The 22,745-nt window shown below is 35.7% G+C and overlaps 1 protein-coding gene across 10 annotated transcripts in view; it reads right to left on the reverse strand.

Annotated features, from left to right (window-relative positions):
- Window positions 1-22,745, reverse strand: part of GTPBP1 (GTP-binding protein 1) — a 375,327-nt gene that overhangs the window by 194,444 nt on the left and 158,138 nt on the right. For all 10 annotated transcript variants that reach the window (XM_090390548.1, XM_090390543.1, XM_090390544.1 and 7 more), the window contains one exon: window positions 22,371-22,551. In XM_090390548.1, the coding sequence (XP_090246674.1) occupies window positions 22,371-22,551 (181 nt within the window). The remainder of the gene's footprint in view (window positions 1-22,370; window positions 22,552-22,745) is intronic.

The following is a 22,745-nucleotide window of genomic DNA, read 5'->3' on the forward strand; positions in this document are numbered from 1 at the left end:
TAACTTGACATAGTGATTCCATCAAGTTTAAATTTAATTATCAAATCACTGTACCATATTACTCCTTATTTCTTATATTTTAACTGACTTATCTTGCATTTATTATGATTCATTCGTAGTTACAAACTGCCATACTTTCCTACCACATTATGTTCTTATTTTTCTTTTCCTGTCTTAGGGTGCATATTTCAAATAATTCCTTTTAAACTGGAAATTTCCTATGTCAATTTTTCTTCATTTATGTGATCGATATTACTATCATTGTTAAGAGAGACCTCCAGGGAGTCGGGGATTCATCAAGGCCACATACTACACACACCAGCTATCATACCTGTTCTTGAATTCATTCACACTGTTCGCACACACAACATCCAATGAGATCTAGATTTTTCTCACAGAGTGAGAAAAATCTAGATCTCACTCCCTTCTTAGCAGCATGCGTTTTCAGCTTCCAAGGATGCCCTCTTGTCCTTTCCCCACCCTCCATAAATTGAAAAATTCCAGGATTTGAAATCCGAAGTTTGTAAGTCGCAATCATATCAGCCTCTTTCTACTGTTTGCTAGTGTCTGCAGTGTAAAAATTCTCATCTGTCTTCATAATCAGTATTCCACAATCTTGATATAATTTTTAACACTCTCCTTTGCATTATCCCTACTGTATCAGAATTGCAATGGAAATTAGGAGACCAGACCTGCGCACGATAATCCAAGTGAGAATTTATCAATGCCTTTTAAAGAGGCAAAATTACATCCTTATTGTTTACATGTGACAGTTCGTTTCAACATTGCAGTTATCTTTTGAGTTATTAATTCATGGCAATTAATTCCAATTCACACACCACTCTATGAGAGAAAAATCTAGATCTCACTCCCTTCTTAGCAGCATGCGTTTTCACCTTCCAAGGATGCCCTCTTGTCCTTCCCACACCCTCCATAAATTGAAAAATTCCAGGAATTGAAATCCAAAGTTTGTAAGTCTCAATCATATCAGCCCTCTTTCTACTGTTTGCTAGTGTCTGCAATGTAAAAATTCTCTATCTGTCTTCATAATCAGTATTCCACAATTTTGATATCATTTTTAACACTCTCCTTTGCATTCTCTCCACTGTATCAGAATTGCAACAGAAATTAGGAGACCAGACCTGCAACAATAGTCCAAGTGAGGTCTTATCAAGGCTTTGTAAAGGGGCAAAATGACATCCTCATTGTTTACATGTCAAAGTTCATTTCAGCATTGCAGTCTTTTGAGTTGTACAGTCATACCCCGAAGTTATGTTGTAGGTGGAACCAACAAAAAGCACGTAAGTCGAATTCGCGTAACTCGGGTATAATTTTGCTTACAAACATACAAAATATTAGTTAAGAAATATATTTTTTTAAGAAATATAATCATAATTGTAGTTTTTCGTACATAAAAAAAAGAGTTATTTCGATGTCAATGGTTTCATAAAATCTAATAGATTCGTCTGACGGCATAATGTCTTTTTCTTGTCACGCAAAATTTCTTCACAGCAAGCTAATGATTTTTTATTCCTTGCCTTGTGGCTACAATTCATTCCTCGTTAGAATCCATGTCCTCCAAAATCAGTAAACCTTTCTTTTATGATTGTTCTTACTGTGGTTTCTAGTAGATCGAACTTCTTTGCTAGCTCAAAAATTTTCATTCCGCCTTCAAAATCCTTAATAATGTTGAGTTTTGTTTCCAAAGTCAATGTTTTTCTTTTCTTGCTAGCTGTAGAAGAATCGGACTTGCTTCTTTTGGATGACATTATTATTTTTTATGTGATAAAATTTTTATCAAGAACATAACATTAAACAATCACAAGGTTTGTAGACTATAAAAATCGTGTATGAATGGAGACCGCGCGAAACATGTCAGTGCTTGTTCACATCATGTGCGACACTGGCGAATGCGGCCGCCGCAGGAAAGATACGACTAGTGGTGAGGCATGAAGCGGGATGGGAATATGTACATATATGAAACCACGTAACTCCGGATTCGCGTGAGTCGGGGTATAACTGTATTTGCAATCTCTGCTATGTGGCCCCTGAACTTCAACTTCCTATCTACTAACACTCCAAGATCCCTAGCCACATGAGTTTCTTCGAGCATAATCCAACCGTTACATCCTGAATGAAGAACTTTATTAAAGAAACAATTCATTCAGGATTTAACAAGTCAGAAAAATCAGCTGAGTGAAAAAACTTGTACTCGAGCAGAAGAAATAAAGTACTAACTGTAAATAGAAATAGAATTACCTCCTTTTAGTAGAATTGTAAGACCATGTAAAGAACTTTGTGTATAAATTAGTATTATATGAATGCATCATGCATACAATGGATGGGTAAATTAGATGTAAACAATAGTCCAAAGGTCACGGGCAGGCCTGAGGCATTGGCAATCTCAGAAAGCAATGCACATTCGTTTCCTGGAAGATGCCACAAGAGATCTCGCGATGTGTTGAAATTCCTGCGGACAAAGAAAGTAGCGGGGGGGGGGGAGAAAAGATTGCAGAAAGACCATTGCAGAAAGTAAGAGGGTGCTATCGCAGTGAGTAACAGGGTGCTAAAAAGGGGGGGAAGTGAAGGAGGGAGAATAAAAAGGGTTTGCACCCCTTTCTCATGGCTTTTTTCGCCTATTTTGCTGGATGATGATTTACTTCTCACGTGGACCGGAAGTTCCTGATGGTGTTTCTTGGTGATAGTACGATATCGGACGGAGCACCTTTCCCTTTGATGTCTGAATTTCTGCCGGTACAAAAGCATGAGATGTCGGCATATGCTGTCTTCGCTCCTTTGCTGAAAGTTCCGACGGAATAATATCGTGGACGTATACCAGAAATGGCAGTAGAAACGAAGATGGTCCGAAACAGATCGAGAATAGACGAGGGAAAAATGCCAGGTGCAGAGCATAGCTTAATCTGATAACCATAGTGACCCACCACGTAGACGCAGGCTTATGGAAGTATCGAGAGGTAATTCAAACAAAGAAGGACAGTTCAGAACGAGCCTGGAGATCCTGCCCCCAAGAAATGGTAAAGTATAGATTTTGTTGTATAATTACCCAGTCAGTAAAAGGGAAAGATCATTGAGTGTAAAAATCAAGTATGGACAGTATTTAAGAACTTTAAGTGATTATATAGCAGTGGCTAATGTCCATAAGACAAATTGTCTGGAATGATCATATATGATTGTGACTGTTTAATGTGCAAGACTAACATAGTAGGTAGAATATTGATTAGAAGCGTATAATGTGTATATTATGTGTGTTTAATCTCTAACTTAAAAGAATGATTTATTGTTCATGCAATAGAGCATTAATCAGTTTGGTACAGTTTGATTTAGCATGTCATTGAACTAATTGAAAGTGAGATTGGTCTAAGTGTATATTATGTCTTTAGATTCCAATAAATTTGTTTTTTTCTTCTATACCTGAGTTTTGCCTGTGATATGAATCAAAACTACCACTCATTAATCTGAACCATAGCAGGGGGGGGGGGGGGATTGAAAGAAAGGTATAACATGTTGTTATAGAGGTTACGACTGCAAACCAGAATTTACTTAGCCACAGTAAAGCATTTAATTTATGAGTTTATGTGCACCAAAAGTCTGGAAAAGTCTTATTCTCCCTGAATAAGAGTCCCCTCTATTCTAAGATATTGGCTGGTGCAGTTTTAAAAAATAAATTTGTCAATATCTGAAGAGGAGATGGCCCCAGAAAGAAATTAAAGGATTCGTTTCTTTTAGTAAGGAATAACCTTTAACAGTCAGGGTAAGCATGTGAGTAAAATTAGGAGTCGGCTAGAGATATAGAATTTGCTTTCCTTATAGAATAAACACGTAAGAAGTGATACAGATATCAGAGCCAGGGAAATTTTGTAAGTCTTGTAGTTATTGTAGAGAGGTAAATTCATAAAGGAAGAAAATTATTATAGGAAAAGTAACGACATAACAATGGCGCAGACGACAATATTTAACACCACCAATATAATACAACACTGGATATCTAATCACACCAAAGTACTGAAGTATAATCATTTCTTGATATATGCTGTCCAAAATTAATCACAGTTCTTAGACTTGAAAATTGTCAACTTCATGCCTTGTCTTTATCACTGTTACAAAACAATGCCGAAGTTATGCGATATTTTATAACATAAACTGGTGTTAATAGCTGTTTTAATAACTTCAATAGCTTTCATTCTCTTTTTGGAAACGAATATAAATGAATTTAATTATAACAATAAATCTCATGACTGACTATTAAAAGAAAACCACACATTACAGTAAATAAATGGGGAGCGGGAGGGATGAAATATGTTTAATAACATTCTCTTTCCTATTTACTTTATAAAATCACCTAATACATAAGTCAGCTAATATAATAAAGCATAAAAAGATGGTGTATTTGAATGAAAGTCATCAGATACTCCACAGCATTTTATCTCCATTGATATTTCATAATGTGACATATGGATTGCATTATGAAGAAAATTGGTATTAAATGTGATGTTGTTTAGTCTTAAATTTTACTCTTAATCTTCCTATGTTAACTGTGTAAACACACACGTGCGTTCACACAATGAGGCAATTCCTGGAATGCAGATGTAAAAACTATTTTCTTACCTGTAGACTAGTGGCAGTTATCACCTTCAAAGTAATCCCCTTGTGCAGCAATGCATTCATTTAGATGATACTGCTATTGTTCAAACTTTCTGCAACTCATCTCCTGGAATGCTTTTGTTATACTCTCACCACATGATGAATGTCAGAAAGTCTGCATCCTTTAAAGGCATTCTTCAGTTTCTTGAACAACCATAAGTTACATGGGACTAGGTTTGGTGAATATGGAAGATGGTCGAAATTTTGCGATTGATTTTTTAGCCAGAAACTCAAGGTCAGCTAGTGAATCATATGCAGGGACAGTGTAGTGATGGATGATTGAATTGTACAGCCAGAACAATTCAATCAGTCTAGATCTCCTCTTATGAACAGCTTCTAGCTTCATGTAACCTTCAAAACAATAGTGTTGGTTCAAATGTTGTTTAGCACTTCTAAATAAAAATGCTGGTTCACTGAATACAAAGTGACCTACGCCCTTACAATAAAAAGCAAACAAGCATTATCTTAATCTGCAAAAGTGACATTCACATCTTTCTTCAGCCGTAGTGAATATGATGTTTTCTGATGCATGCGTGCATTGGTATTTTGTCTCAGGGTTGTACTGAAGGTACCAAATTTCATTCTCAGTGATAACTATCAAGCACAGCTAAACATGAATAGAGATCAGAACAAACATCAAGACACTCATTTCTTCATTTTCACTCAAAATTGGCAGAACATCTTTCCAGAAATTTTTCTTATTCCCAAAATTATCTCTCAAATCTCCCTCACTGTTTCTGTGTCTAAATTTAATTCTTCTGCCATTAATCATAAACTTAATTGTTTGTCACTCTGAACTAATTTCAACACCCTTTCAGATTTTCATGTTTAATGAGTTTGTGGTTGCCCAGTTCTTTAGTCATTTTTCATGTCTTTCTCCCTCTCTAAACCTCTTATTCATTTTTCTGCAGAAACCAAAAAACATGCATGTGCAAACTCTACCACAGCTCGTCGAATATGGCTGGACTGTTTTGAAATGACTCAAGGCAATAGTCATGTGGTTCTGCATGACTCACCATATGTGGCACTATGGGAATTTAAATGTTGCATCTCGTATAATATATAATATCGATGTCATTAGTCTTTATTGATCGACTGTTGGAAGAAGGCCATTCCAAGAAAACTAAAAGGCTGTCTTATCAATGCCTTTTCTTCCCCATGTCACGCCTGCAAATCAGAGTTCATTAGTCCATTGTGATTTAGGTCAGCACAATGATAATTTTTATTCATGTGGAAGAAAAGAATCCAGTACCTCTTTTGTCCAAATGATGGTGTTGCCTTCGAGCAATATACCAGACCACAGCCTCTTCAGATGTTCCAACTCCACCTATAATGTCAGAGACTTTGGAGAGATTTCTTATCTGAATGTTCCTTTTCTGATCAAGTCTTGTTACATGAAGGATATATCTTTTCATACTAAATTATCTTTTTCTTAGTTTTAGAATTTCCTTTGCATCTAACATTTTTGCAGCCATATGTTATGTAAATACAGGGAGAATGAACTTAACTTTTCTTTTTTGAAGGCATAGTAGTAATTGGCTTTTGAATATTAAATGTAATTTTTCAAGTGCTTTCCATCAAAAGTGACAGTGATCATGCAGTACTCACTTGGGAAGTGGCTAAGTTTATGAATGTTCCATACGGAAAAGGTTACATAATGAACAACAAATTAGGAATAATTGTTGGAAGTTTTCCACTTGGTTATACTATAAATTAAAGATACCCAAGAAATTATATATTTGGTTTAATCCTTTGTCCAAGTGTAAGCAAACAAAGTTTGCATCTAAAATATGATCAGGACTAGGGCAACTCGCATAAAGAAGCTAATGACTTCACATCACTTGCCTTAGTATCCCATAATGCAAAGCACATATCCTTACGGGTTATGTATAATGCTATGCATTATACATAAGGTAGTGAAGGGTAGTGACCCTTCCCATAATGCATAGCATTATAAATACTTGTAACAATGTGCTTTGCATTATGGGATACTAAGGCAAATGATGTGAAGTCATTAGCTTCTTTATACGAGTTGCCCTAGTCCTCATATTTCAAGTGCAAACTTTGCTTACGCTTGGATAAAGGATTAAACCAAGTATATAATTTCTTGGTATCTTTAATTTATACAAATTAGGAAATTATCAACAACTGAAGCAGTATACCGAATTCAGCAAAATGGTATCAGTTGCTGATGTGTAAAATATCAACAGTGCATGGGAAGCATTTCAAAAATATTTAAATTATGCAATATCAGAATGTGTCCTAAGAGTTCAAAGAATAAATAGAATAGGACTCAAATGAATGTGTAATCTTATTAAGCAAGAGATTCGTAAGGAAAGGATCATGTGTAATGTTGTTGTTGTCAAGTCCGTTGAAGAGCTTCTAGCTATGATCGTGAGCCTGTAGAACTGCTTTAGCAATCTGTTGAACTTTGATGGAGTAGACCTTTTCTATAGGGCTATTGTAATTTTCTGTAGAGCAGTGGCAAATGCTGGACAAGAATAGATATGAGCAGGTGTTAGTTCAACTCCTGGACAGTTCTTGCACATTTCATAGCTTCTAGTACCATCCGGATGAATTTTCATGCCTTTAAAATGTTCCGTGCTTAGTCTGGTGATGATTGTGGTTATTTCTCTATTTTCATTAATTTTGCTGATTTCATGCTTCTTCGGGATAGTTTGTTTTACCAATCTTATTTTGGTGACAGAGTTAGCATCAGTTAGTGAGAGTAGATGTAATTTTTGAGGTAAGTATCTTGCTACTTTGGCTAGTATGTCTGCTCTCTCATTGTCTTCAATATTTACATGAGCTGGTATCCATTGCAATGCACAGGTCTTATTTTTCAAATTTAAAGTTGTTAGTTGTTCATGAATTTCCTGTGTGAGTTCTGTTTTTTTTTTTTTCATTTTTAATGCCTCAAGTGCAGATGTTGAGTCACTGTAGATGGTTATTCCTTCTGTAATGTCTATGGCTGTTTTCACAAGCAAGAGATTCATAAGGAAAGGATCATGTGTAATACTGTGTGCATGAGGATGATACCCGTTATGAAAATTATAAGCAGCAGGCCACAAGTCACAACTGTTGTACTCAGACTTAGCTTTCTGTTGTACAGAAAGCTAAGTCTGAGTATGAAAAGAAACTAGCTCTGCAAGCTAAAGATAACCCCAACGAATTCTATTGATATACTGCAAGTAAAATAAAGAATGAATATGAAAGAATAACTACTGAATGCAGATGGTGTGAGGGCAGCAGATGTTCTTCAACTAATGAGTGCCCGTTCTGCTAAAAGATATCAACCTAATGTATGCAACTAGTGAGTTCACTGGATGAAGAAACTTGTGTAAGAGGAGGAGGTATTAGAGCTGTTGCACAAACTGAATAAGAATTCAGCAATAGGGACTAATGGCATATCAGCATTGGTGCTAAAAGGGTATTCAAAACTAGCTTTTCCTTTAACCAAGCTATATAATTTGAGTCTAAGAACAAGGAACATTCTGCAGGAGTGGAAAAAATGTATGGTAATCCCATTGCACAAGGGTGGTGCATGGACTAGTGTATCCAATCATTGCCCAACCAGTATCTCAGGAGTGGTGGTGAAAATTTTGGTAACGTTGGTTAGGGCTTGAATTCAGAAATAGGTTGTGTTGGATTGTGATAGAGTGGAATTTTATGAACTCCTATCTTATCACAATCTAACATGCATTTCAAAACAAAAAAAGGAGATAAATACAGTAAATTGCCTCTAAGTGTAAAATAAGTATTATGTATATATATATATATCAAGCATGTTCTGTTATGAAAGGGTAAACAAGTATATATTTTGTACCATAATATTGAAAGTGTAAAACATTACCAGAGCTTTATAAAATAACATGTATAAAAGAATTATGGAATGCAAGCACAAATTCAACAGTTGGGGGGGGAGGGGGGGGAGTGAAGGTCCAAAGGTCACGGAGCCGTACGCGAGGGAGCGGCTCACCCCAAGCAAACGTGACGTCAGCATACGTGCGATAGTGGGGGAGAGGATGGACATCATGACGTAATAGCACGTGAGAGTTGGCTGGACATCGAAAAGGGCGAGAAACGTCGAGAAGAAAAGAGGGAAATATAAGGGTCATGCGACCCTGAAACAAGGCTTTTTGTTCCAGGATCTCCTGGGTGTTCGTCTCTCACGGAGGTAGAGGGTGGCAGTGCCTCCGTACTGGAGGATCCCGATTAAGGCAGTTGCGGGTCTCGGCGGCCATATTCTCCGTGGAAAAGCAAGTCTGGCTGTCCACAGAAGGCCGGTTTCCTGTGAACCTATGATGCAATAAAGAACCAAAAAGGAAAGATAAGTAGACTTTATTTGTTCTTCACTGAATATGAATGAAAGATTTGTGCCACATTAATATGTTATGGAAAAGGAACATTAATGATATAGGATAAGATTGTATTGCTATCACTTTAGAAGGCTATTGAATTTAATCTTACTGTTGATGTTTTAAAGTTTGCTTTTATATTGAATGAGGTTACAGACATATTAGAGTAAAGAATTGATAAATTATAAAGAGATTGTGAAAGATATGAATGTTATCTTGTGTAGTCTGACAGAGCTACGGAGTTTTAGATTGACTGTGATAATAATACTTGACTAATGCATTTGAGAGTGTTAATATAATTCTTACTTTAGGAAGCTACTGCATAATATGTTATAAGTATAATAGTAGTGTTTGAATATTTTATACTTTGTCTGGAACTCCCTTAAGATGGGATTTAAACTAATGTTATTAAGTGTATCAACTTTTGAGATATAATAAACCTTGCTTTTGATTCTAACAAACACTTTCTGTGATTTCTGGAATCCGATGCACCTCTTATAAAATATTACGAACCTATGCGGGATATTAGAAAAGGGTCAATTTTGGCCACGTCTGCAGAGTTGATAGGTATCATTAAGTACTGTCCTGAGATTACCTCTTGGTTGTTAATATTAATAATCTAATAGCGCTAAGTGGCGCAGCGAAACAAATAAATTTCTTGGCGTTTTACGAGAAGTAAATCTCAGACACTCTGATACTCTGGTACTGCCTCGATCTCGAGGAAATTCCATTGTCCCTCAGAGGTACCACATGTTACCCGATTGAGTGTATAACAGAGATATAACACAAAGGTTGAAAATAGTTGTAATAAGAAAAGGGCGACACAACAGTTGACAGAGAATCTCTATTTTGCAATGAACAACATAGGTTTGCTAAGGGAAGGTCATGTTTTAGCAAACTTGTTCACATTCTATAATAATGTCAACACTGAGCTAGACAAAAGGAATGGATACATGATACATTTGCATCATGTATCCATTCCCATGCATAGAAAATCAAAAGGTATCTTTGTACACCATGATACTTTTGGATTTTGCTAAGGATTTTGACAGAATATAGCATGGAAGACTGTTGCATAAATTAGAGAATATAAGACTGGATTATAAAATATTAGTCTGAATAAGAGGATGACCAACTGAGAGGTACAGGGGGTTTGAATATTCAAGATTTCAGATAACCAGTGGTGTACCACCAGGATCAGTCCTTGGTCCACTGTTATTCAATCTGTACATTAATGATATTGGGAAAGGTTTGACAAGTGACATACAGCTATTTGCTGATGATGCAAAGATAGGTAGGATAATCAGGAATGGCTTATATGCAGTACTTGCAGTATGATCTGAATAAGCTGGAATTGTGGACATGGGTAAATGGATGTCAGTTCAATGTCAATAAACATACATTCATTCACTTTGGTGTGATTAGATATCCAATAGTGTATTATATTGGTGGGATCATGCTAGGGTTCTTGGAGCGTTAACAGATAGGAAATTGAAGTTCAACTAGCAAAGATTGCAAATACAACTCAAAAGACTGCAATGCTGAAATGAACTTTGACATGTAAACAATGAGGATGTCATTTTGCCTCTTTACAAAGCCTTGATAAGACCTCACTTGGACTATTGTGTGCAGGTCTGGTCTCCTAATTTCTGTTGCAATTCTGATAGTGGAGAGAATGCAAAGGAGAGTGTTAAAAATGATATCAAAATTGTGGAATACTGGTTATGAAGACAGATAGAGAATTTTTACATTGCAGACACTAGCAAACAGTAGAAAGAGGGCTGATATGATTGAGACTTACAAACTTTGGATTTCAATTCCTGGAATTTTTCAATTTATGGAGGGTGTGGGAAGGACAAGAGGGCATCCTTGGAAGGTGAAAACGCATGCTGCTAAGAAGGGAGTGAGATCTAGATTTTTCTCTCATAGAGTGGTGTGTGAATTGGAATTAATTGCCATGAATTAATAACTCAAAAGATAACCGCAATGTTGAAACGAACTGTCACATGTAAACAATAAGGATGTAATTTTGCCTCTTTAAAAGGCATTGATAAATTCTCACTTGGATTATCGTGCGCAGGTCTGGTCTCCTAATTTCCATTGCAATTCTGATACAGTAGGGATAATGCAAAGGAGAGTGTTAAAAATTATATCAAGATTGTGGAATACTGATTATGAAGACAGATGAAAATTTTTATACTGCAGACACTAGCAAACAGTAGAAAGAGGGCTGATATGATTGAGACTAACAAACTTCTGAAAGGGTCATACAGGATTTTCAGTTGTTGCAATTTTTTATTTTATGGAGGGAGTGAAAGGACAAGAGGGCACCCCTTGGAAGCTCAAAATAAATGCCACTAAGAATGGATTGAAAACTAGATACTAGATTTTTTTCTCACAGAGTGGTGTGTGATTCGAATGGATTGCCATTGGATGTTGTGTGTGTGAAAACAGCATGTATAAATTCAATCACAAGTTTGACAGTTGGTTAGTGTAGTATGTGGCCTCTCTCGATGAGTCCCAGACTCCCTGGAGGTCTCTCTCTTAATAATAATAATGATAATAATAAAGCATTGTTTGTCTTTTGGCTTCTTCCATGGTATTTTGATACACTGATTGATTGCAATCATTCACTGGTTCAATTTCATCATTGATTATTATTATTTTTGGCTGCAGATAGCTACTGAACAAAAGCTTTAGTCTTCTTTAGGTTTATCTTTAAGCCAGCTATTTTGTCAGCAGTTTGGAGATAAGAGTATGTAGTTCATGTGGACTGAGAGACAATTAAGCATATGGTTAATGGCAAAAGAATTAAATTTAGACAGAAAAACAGTGAGAGAGATTGAGAGCAAAGATAACTGTCATCTGCAAAGCATAAATATATTAAATAACTCTCATTTATCTTCTCACTGCTTTCTTCCCAATCAAGAAGTGAATATTTCTTCTAAACATGTTATGAATATTTTTATGGATATTGTGAAAGACATATATCTCCCTGTGTTACCCACACTGAAGATGTTTCCATTAAAATTAATTGTTGCTATGCTAATTTGATGGTTCTCACATATGGTTCCTTATCTTGTTGATTTAACAGTGCCCTTAAGTATTGCACAAGTTTTTACTGAATCAAAAGTTCACAATAAAACCAAAAGACATAATGGGAGTTATAATCATTACACTGTTCAATAATCTGTTAACACACACACACACACACACACACACACACACACACACACACACACATATATATATATATACACAGGGTGAGTCAAAATGACATGAGCCCTTAATTAGAAATATTTATTGAATACAACGATACAAAATTTGCATTACTTGAAATAGTAACTGATTTATAAAAGTTCCATGTGCGTGCAAAGTGTCGCACTCAACGTGTCAAAACAATATGTGACTTCCTGCCACAGAGAAACCAATATCTGACAATCAATCGTTTTTAAAGCTCTTGTGTATGCAATCCTTGAGATCAACTAAGCTTTGCAGCAAAGGTGGCACACAAACTTTGTCCTTTACATACCACCAGAGAAAAACTTCTAGGAGTGTAAGGTCAGGCGACTGCACGCTAGGCTGAAGGACCCATTCAGTCAATCCATCTGCCAGGAAGTAGGATATTTAAAAGCGACATGACTTTGTGATGGATGTGTGGCTGTGCTCCACTTTGCTGAAAGACAGTATTGGGTCTGTCATTCAGAAATTATGACAACAGCCATATCTCCAACATATAACAGTACACAATTCCAGTTACATTTTTTCAGTAAACATAAAAGGTTCATAAATTTTATCTTCTGTCAGGACAGAAAACACATATACCTTTGAGCTGCCCCTTGAATGTACAACAGCTGCATGTGGGGTTTGAGAACCCATGTACGGAATGTTGTCCCGGTTCACTTTTCCTTAGAAATGAAATGTGGCTTCATAGCTGAAAACCCATTCTTGACAAAAGGTTTCATCTTCTTCGATGCTAGCAATAATGTCTGAGCAAAAAGAGAAGTGGCCAGCTTATCATTTGGCATAATCATTTAGTAACTATTGAAATGCATTCTTGTGAATGCATAATTTGCAACTCTTTGAGTTTCTTTTTCAATTACTGCATGTTGCATTTTCCTATTGCTAATCATTTTTTCATAAAAAATAAGCAGAAATCATTACATCATTTTGACTCACACTGTATATATATATCATCATCATCATGTTTCCTGATGTGTACACCCAATGGATGTTCAGTTTATAATGACAGCACTAGATGATTAAGTATACATTATTATTAATCTCCTATCAACAATTTTCCTCCAAATCAATCTATTATTTGTGAGCACTCCAATATTGTCATATCTAACATTCCATACTTCTAAGCTACTTCAGATTGAATCAATCCACCTAGACTTTGGTCTTTCTCTGGGTCTCTTTACTGCTGTAAAATCATGTATAGAAGGATTTTTATACAAAAATACCTTATATACCGATTTTACAGGAAAACAAAAATCCATACAAACATACTTATGGTTAATCAGCAAAATTTGTTATGTTCAGTAATATGGAAGTAAATGTTAGTGAATTGTTAAATAATGTAACTGCCAAATTAATGTAAAGAACAAAGAAAGTTAAGTGTGAATAATTTGTAACAAAAGGAAGTTCCAGACAAGAAAATATTCCAGACGGATTAACTTATGACCTGAGATAATTATTATCACGAAGGTCAAAGAGTGTACGGGAGTTTCCCGCATTATCGCAACGACAAAAAAAGTGGCAGGTGAAGATCCGGGAAAGACCCAAGGGAATGGAAATGTAGCAGAACCCAATGTCGAAGGAAGGGAATAAAAGGGAGAAAAATCGATAGATCAGGGCTCCTTTTCCCGTGGGTAGTAAGAAGGCTCTTTCTCGTTGGTGGCGTGTGGTGCTTAGATATGCACTTTTTGGTTTTCTCATCGCCTTTACCCAGACATTTTCCCAGATCTCGATTACAGCCCTGGATGCAAGGATTTCCAGTGTGTATTGCAGACTCAAGGTCGTGCCAACAGATGTCCAGAAGTAATAGAAAGCTCAATTATGCAGTAACGTTGGTCATTTTTGAAATTCCAGCCGCCAAGTTTTCTAAAGGTTTCTAAAAGTTGATGAAATATCTTCGATATCGTAATAGCTATAACAGAAGGTAAAAAAAGGATCTACAAATGCGGACTATACGACCAAGTAAGGCCTCATATTAGAACTTTCTAGAAGTGAAATGTGTGGAAGAGATTGCCATTGTACTGAAAATTTTGTTAGAGTTAAGATCATTAATAAGGACTCTAGGTCGCGAGTTTAATTTTGTGAAATAGCCTGCTGAGTTATGTGTGTTAAGATAGAGTTATCATATGTGCAGGTCTAGAGTGCATGATATAATTTGATGTCTGAGTAAAAAATATGATGTCGCATGCACAAATCTGTTTAAGTCTATGAATAATTTATTGGAATAATTAGTGCATTAGCCATTTTGTTTAAAGAAGAACTGTGAAGCTAAGTTGTTTAATTTGAATCCAAGCTGATACTGGTGAAAAGTATAGAGCCTAAGAGATATTTTGATATTGATATTTAGCAGTGACCCTTTTGTATTTTCAATCATCATCATCAAATTCCTGACATGTACCCTCAAGGGGTGTACAGGATATGATAGTATTACATGAAAAAATTACATCATTACTAACTTCCTATCCACAATTTTCCTCCAAATCAGTCTGTTACTTGTCAAGATGCCAACATTATCAGATCTTATATTTCTATCGTCTAAGGCACTTTGTACCGTATCAATCCACCTATATCTTGGTCTTCCTCTGGGTCGTTTTCCTGCCAACCTAGCAGAGAACACATGTTTTGCTAATCTTTCCTCTCCCATTCTATTTAAGTGACCATACCACCTGAGATTAGCTCTGCTAATGCATTCCTGGATGCTGACAATGTCAAGTTCTTTGCTAATATTCTCGTTTTTAATATGATATTGCCATTGATGCCATCTGTTCATGCCTATAATCTTTCTCAGGACTCTCATATCTGTGGTCTCTAGTCTTTGGTCAAGTGTTTTACTTCTAACCCAGCTCTCAGATCCATAAGTTAAAACTGGTTTGAACACTGCCGTGTATATAGCTAATATAGTGTTCCAACTAATTTCTCTCTTATTCCATATGAATTTATTCAATTGACTTCTGACCATACCAGCTTTGCTGATTCTGTTGTCTATTTCTATATTGAATTTACCATCTTCACTAAAAATCGTGCCTAAGTAGCTGAAATGTTTTACTTGTTCCACAGGTTCTCCATTCACAAAACAGTTGACATTTTCAATGATTCTGCCTATTTTCATTGTCTTTGTCTTTTTATTGCTGACCTTCATACCATATCTATTACAAGAGTTATTCAATTTAGTCAGAGAAAGAATCTTGCAGACTTGTAGCAGATTTATTTAGAAGTATAACATGATCTACATAAAGCAAAGAGCTGACATTAACATCTCAAATTTAGATATTATGTTTAATATCACTTTCCTTCATAATGTGATCCATATAGATAATTAATAATAGAGGGGATAATGTACATCCTTGTCTCACACCAGATTTAACATCAAACCATCTTCCTGTTCTTCCTTCAATTCTAACTGCTGACTTACAACTCAAATAAAGACTAAGTGTTGCTTGCTATAATGCCCCATTGACACCATACAACTGTAGCGTATTGAATAGCTTCTCTCTTGGCACCTTGTCATATGCCTTTTCCAAATCGACAAAACTTAAATACAGATCTTTATATTCCCATGCTTTCTCGACTATTTGTTGTAAATGAATATCTGATCCTGACAGCCTCTATTTGGCCTGAATCCAGCTTGTTCTTCAAGTTTTTCTTCCACAATTCTTCTCAACCGTTTCTCAATTATACTAGCAGAGATCTTGCCAGGAACACATAGTAAGGAAATACCTCTGTAATTCTCACATTCTGTTTTATTTCCCTTTTTATATATGGGTACTATGAGAGCTCTACTCCAATCATCGGGAATTCGTCCCTCTGTCCAGGCTTTCTAAACTATGCAGTGCAGCCACTGTAAGACTTTTATACTGCCATATTTCAGCATTTCTGGTCGAATATCATCTACTACTGCTGCCTTTCCACATTTTAAACCTTCGATGGCTTTTTCTACTTCAAGTATGGATATGTATTCCTGACTGCATGCCTGGTCAGTGTTTTTTACCACTGTGCTGTCATCACTGCTTGTTTCATTTAGCAGTTTTTCAAAGTAATTACTCCATATTTCAAGGATATCTTTTTCTTCCATTTTCACTTCACCTTTATCATCTCTGACTCCTTTTACAGCACTCTTTCCTCCATTACTAAGTTTCTTCAACAACCTCCAGAATATTTTGCCACCTTCTTGATATTTATTTTCTATATTCTTGCCAAAGTCCACCCATGACTTTTGTTTAGCTAGTTTTACACACTGTTTAGCTTTCTTACATTTGTCTCTGTATTCTGTAAGAGTAAAAGCTGACTTATTTGCCAGGAACTTTTGATATGCTTTCTTCTTTTCCTTCACTGCCTCTTTAACTTCCTGTGTCCACCAGGGAGTTCTGATTTTTTTATCCTTGCACACAACCTCACCACATGCCTCTCTAGCAGAATCAATCAATGTTTTCTTCAGAGTTTGCCACCGAATCTCCAAGGTTTGATTCCTGTTCTCAAACTCTTTCATTTTCTTTTCAATAATCTTTCTGTATTTTAGTCTACAGCTCACATCTGAGAGCTGCTCAACTTTTATTCGCTTTAAAACTTTCTTACATGTTATTCTTTTCAATATGAAATTCAATTTTATCCTGCTCAAGATTAAATAGTGATCACTTCCAATTTCAAATCCTCTGTACACTCTGGTGTCCTGCACCAGGGAGAAAACATCACTATCAACAATAACATAGTCAATGAGACTTTTCTTATTCCTAGCCTCTTCTCTCCATGTGAATTTGTGCACATTTTTATGTTGGAACATGGTGTTAGTAATAACCAGTCCATGTCCTGAGCAGAAATCCAACAGATATTTGCCATTATTATTAGCTTTGCTCTTTTCTCCAAATTTTCCCAAAATATTTTTGTATGTCTCACAATCATTTCCTACTCAGCTATTTAGCTCCCCAACAAGGACCAACTTTTCCTTTTTCATTGTGTCAGTTGCTTTTTCTAAAGCATCAAAAAATTCCTCCACTTCTACCTTAGTAGAATCTTCTGTGGGACCATAGGCACAAATAAGTCTCATTGTCCAGGTCCCCGTTCTCATATTTGCCCACATTACTCTACTTGAAACTGCCTGCCATTCAAGAAGATTAGCCTCGTATTTTGTGTTGAATACTATGGCTACTCCTTCTTTTCCTTGATTGTTATTGCCTGAATAGAACATTTTGTATTTAATGCTCAGAAAGATCTCACCAGTTTTTGTCTTTTTTGTTTCAGTCACCCCTATTATGTCGATCTGGTACTTATCTAATTTCTCAGTTAGCTCCATTTCTTTTCCATTCAGGCTTCTTATGTTGATAGTACCGATCTTTAACTCTGGTGATGTTGAGTTGGGGTGTGTTTTCAGATTTGTTCCAGTAGCTGACTTTTCGCTGTTCGCCCTGGTTCCCTGGCGAAAACAACGGGTGCTTTGTTTAACCAGGCGACGCCCTAGCCGACATGAAATTTTGACATGAAATTTTGTCATGTTGTACCATCATTTTTTATTTTGGTTTAACTAATATGAATATAATTTGGTCGGCTAAATTCCAAATTGCCAGCCCATCCTCGTTTGTTCAGTATCCAAGTAGATACCCAACAGGGTGCACCACGAGAAGGTGAGGATTGGACATTAGGTCAGAAGCCCTGGTCGGTTCTCTGCATTCCTTTAAAGGCTATGTGGAGGTCTCCTCTCAGTTATACAGCTTTGACCCTTAAGCACCCCTTTGTATTTTCAATTAGAATGAATAAATTGTTTTGTTTACCAAATAATTTGCCTGATTCCTGCATACCAATGCACTGCTCATAAAAATCGAACCTGTATGATCTAAGTGGATAGTTTACAACGACTGTAGAATTGAGTTTTACATTGCTTGATAGAGTATTGAGAGTTAGAAGTATTTCCGTGCTAACCGAAGTGTTTTTTCTTTAGGAAGGATATTTAAATCTTATCTAAGACTCCTGATGACACAGTCAAAATTATAAAATAAATTTTCAGGAACCAATATTGAAGAAATACATTTTTGAAAATTATGGAGACAACTACCGTGTTTGAATAAAAACAAGCTACACTACAATCAGTTTGATTGTAGTGTAGCTTGTTTTCTGTGTATAATTGTATGCTCCAGAAGATGACCTTGACCTAAAGGTTGAAATGTCGAATGTAGATTTTAGTTATATTAAACTAAAGTTTTTATTCAAACACGGTAGTTGTCTCCATAATTTTCAAAAATGCATTCGGATCACCGTGTAAGCTTAAAAGAAAGAATTGAAGAAATACGCTTGCTGTTATAACAATAGAATTTGGCTTTAACCCGAGGCAAGTTCCCAAGTTATAAAATTACGAGCACGTGAATAGCATAAATACAACCTTGAGAAAGGGGGAAGAGTCAAAAGGTTACAAGTAAGGATTAAGAATAAGTAACTAGATCAAGCAATGGATTATATAATCGGAGTTGCCACTGTTAAGGCTAAAGTTAAGATAAGTTTTGAACAAAGAAAAACAATTGTAATAAAATTTACAAAGGCATAGACAACAAAGATTTAAATAAAAACAACAATAAAAATCTTTATTTTTACACCGCCATCTTGGCATCAAAACCTGTTTTGTTAACCTTTGTTCATCCATTCTATTTAATTGGCCATACCACCTTAGATTAGCTCAGCTAACACATTCTTGAATGCCAACAATGTCAAGTTCCTTTCTAATATATTCATTTTTAATATGATTCTGCCACTGATGCCATCAGTTCAATCACCTAATTTCACCAAGAAGTCTCATATCTGTGGTCTCTAGTCTTTGATGAAGTGCTTTATTTCTCAGATCCATAACTTAAAATTGGTTTGAACACTGTCTTGTATACTGCTAGTTTTGGCGTTTTGATTAATTTCTCTCTTATTCCATATAAATTTATTCAGCTGGCTACCCACCATACCAGTTTTGCTTATTCTGTTGTCTATTTTCAGATTTAACCTGCCATCTTCACTAAAAACTGTGCCTAAACAGCTGAAATATTTTACTTCTTCTATAGGAGGATATCTCCATTCAGAATGGCTGAAGTTTTCTATGATCCTGCATTTTTTCATACTTCTGGTCTTTTTATTGCTGATTTTCATGCCAAATTTGTTATTCAATTTAGTTAGTGAATCCTAGAAACTTGCATTAGATGTGTTTAGGAGTACATCATCTGCATAAAGCAAAGAGCTAACGTTGACATCTCCAATTCTAATACTCCATGCTTAATGCCACTTTCTTTCATAATTTGATCCATATAGATCATGGGTGTCCAACCTTTTGGCTTTCCTGGGTCACAGTAAGTGAAGAGGAATTGTCTTGGACTGCATATAAAATCTATAATATCATTAATGTATATAAGTAACAAAACTTCCTTTATTTTTTTAAAATTTTTTATTATAACATTTAAAAAAAAGAAGGCAGCATAAACAGAAAACGTGAAATATTTGGCCTTGTTTATGTGAAACCAATGCATCAATGTCTGATTCAATGGAAGTGGTTGCAATTCGTAGTGAGCTCTGAAAGTTCTTAACAGAAATTTTTGACCTAACTTTACTCATCATATGCCCCATTCTTGAAATTAGTTGTTCACAAATGTACGTAGTACCAAAAAGTGATGACATTAATAAAGCGTGACTGTGAAGCAAAGGATACTTTTTTCTCTGGGAAGATAGGTCTTATAAAAATCTAGCAAAGAGACATGATCAAATTTTTCTTTCAGTTGAATATCTGATTGCAACTCTATACATTCCATTTGAAAATTCGAATGTAATGTATTTATGTCAACTGAAAATGGAATCGCAAAACAAAAAAAAAAAATCGATTATTTTTCTGAAATCTTGAAACCTATTCTCATGTATCAAACCTACTATCCTGTATCAAAACGAAAAGAAAGGCAGCATATTTTTCGCATCACACAATAATGTTAAAAGTTTAAGATCTTATGGGGCCACATGTAGCCTGCCAGTTGGACAGCCCTGATATAGATGATGAATAAGAGTGGAGATAATGTGCATCCTTGCCTTATCCCTGATTTTAAGTGAAACCATCTTCTTGTATTTCCTTCAATTCTAACTGCTGACTAACAACTTAAATACAGGCCATGTATCGCTCTGCTTAATGAATCATAAAGAATCGCTCTGCATATATCATAATGAATATTTATGAACATGTTCAATAATTTCCATGACTTAAAACACCGAAATAATTAAAAATTAAAGTTTAATAAGGACACAACTAGTTTCGTTGGTAAGCCAACTTTATCAGGTGTCAAAACACAAAGGTACAGAAACATTACACACGAACAACAACAGAGTTATCAAAAACTGTAGTTAAGTTTGAATTGGAGTCTGCACTTCAGTTCTAGCTACATTTATATGTGTGTGTGTGTGTGTGTGTGATCTCGTGAGAATGCCAATACTGAATAGCAGAGCTATGCGAGTCTGGTAAATTGTAGCTAAGGTTGCTAAGTATTCATGTGGGTAGAATCGAGGGCATTGTGGGTAGTAGTAGATTCTCCTACCCCTAGAGTTTACGCTTCCTTACCTTACCTTACATTAGTTCTCTCTCCCCTAAACTAGCAAGAATTTTTAAAAAATTCAACATCAAAACATGCTTCTCTACTTTACCAAAAACTCCAGTCTATCCTTAGTCAGCCTAAATAAAAATATCACCATCTTCAGTACCCAGGAGTATACAGAATTATTTGTAGTTGTGGTAAACCTTATTAGGGGCAAACTGATAAATTAATCTTTCTCTGTGTTGAAGAGCACAAAAGAGACATCTCTTATAATAGAATCTGAACTAGTGCCCTCGCCAGCCATGGCTTGTTCTCTGTACACTCTGATGAATGCCGCTAACGCCAAATAGACTGGAATCAAACTTCTAATATTCACAAATGTTACGATGAACTTGAAAGACATATCCTGGAGTCAAAAGAAATAGCCCTCGATTCTACCCACATGAATAGCAACCTTAGCTACAATTTATCAGACTCGCATAGCTCTGTTATTCAGTACTGGCTTTCTCGCAAGATCACACGCTCGCGTATAAATGTAGCTAGAACTGAAGCACGGACTCCAATCAATTCAAACTTAACTACAGTTTTTGATAGCGCCATTGTTGTTAGTGTGTAACGTTCTGTCGGTCTTTTTGCATATACCAACTAATGAAACTAGTTGTGTCCTTATTAAACTTTTATTCTTAATTATCTCGGCGTTTTAAGTCATTAAAATTATTGAACATATATATATACATATATTCAAACTGTATTGTTCATAATGAGTTGCATTTTTCAGTAAGGCAATCCAAAAAGCTACTGAGAGTTGTCAGGCTTGTTGGGACAGTGCTAAGGAATTCCACAGCACTGAAGGAGTCAGGGCTTGTCTGTCCTGTTTTGTAGATTTCCTTAGTTGACTATTGCTTTATGACATTGCTCCAGCATAAGAATCATAAGTATCATTCTACATGGCTCAACATGGTGTTCCATGTCTGCTATAAATTACTTAATCACAAGACCTTGTTCTGTCTGACTTCTGTCTGTCCTCTCCCCCAAAAAAAGAGGCTTCTCATTATCAGGTGACATTCAAAGATCACAGTGGCTCTTCAAAAGTTTTTGGATCCTGTAACTGTAACCAAAAAAAAAAAAAAAAAAAAAAAAAAATTGTGTACATATAAGTACCAAAATGAAGTACAATAACTCTTACTCACTTCATTTTAGCTGTACTCAATTCATTATAACAAATATTCCTTTATTTCTTACAAATCCACTATACTGAAATTTGATGCTTTTCAAAAGCATAAGCATAACAATGCAGTAAATTTGCTACCCATCAGCTTTTGGACCTATGAACCTATTATATAGATACACATTCACACAAGTATGTATCTGACATGTTCTCAAGTAGCCATGGCATTTAAAGCAAGACATTGTTTACTACATGAATGAACAAATGATGTGAATATCTCTTATGCCAAAAGACATCTTCAACAGGTTCCATATTTCTTTAATGTGGAGAAGAAAAAAGAGCATTAAAAAAAGGAAGGAAGGAAAAAATCCATAACTTAGAATTACAAATTACTTAAAGGGAAATTCTCACCTGACTTCCACAAAGTCATCATCTTTTGCTCTCTTCCTAATCAAATATTCTGCGACAAACCCTTGTTCTGCTTTGTGCTTACGTAATAACACACAATCTGCATCTAAAGTGGTTGCCATACTTTCTAAGGTTGCTACTGAAGCTGCCATTTCGTCATCAGTTAGTCCAGCTTCACCACTGTCTACAAATATAGAAAAATTTTAAATAGTCTATAACCTAAAAAACAACTTGGTAGTAGCATAAAACTTCTAAACAGCAAATATGTAGAAATAAGTAAGAGAAATGTGTTACTTCATTAAAATAGAAAATTTTAGTGAAGCACAGAGCAAAAGCTGTGTGTTGCACATGTTCTACAGATAAGCCTTTTATTTTAGG

Source organism: Typopeltis vanoorti, chromosome 3, assembly GCF_054136105.1.
Source record: "Typopeltis vanoorti isolate ZY-2024b chromosome 3, IOZ_Tvanoo_1.0, whole genome shotgun sequence".
In the NCBI taxonomy this organism is placed as follows: domain Eukaryota; kingdom Metazoa; phylum Arthropoda; class Arachnida; order Uropygi; family Thelyphonidae; genus Typopeltis; species Typopeltis vanoorti.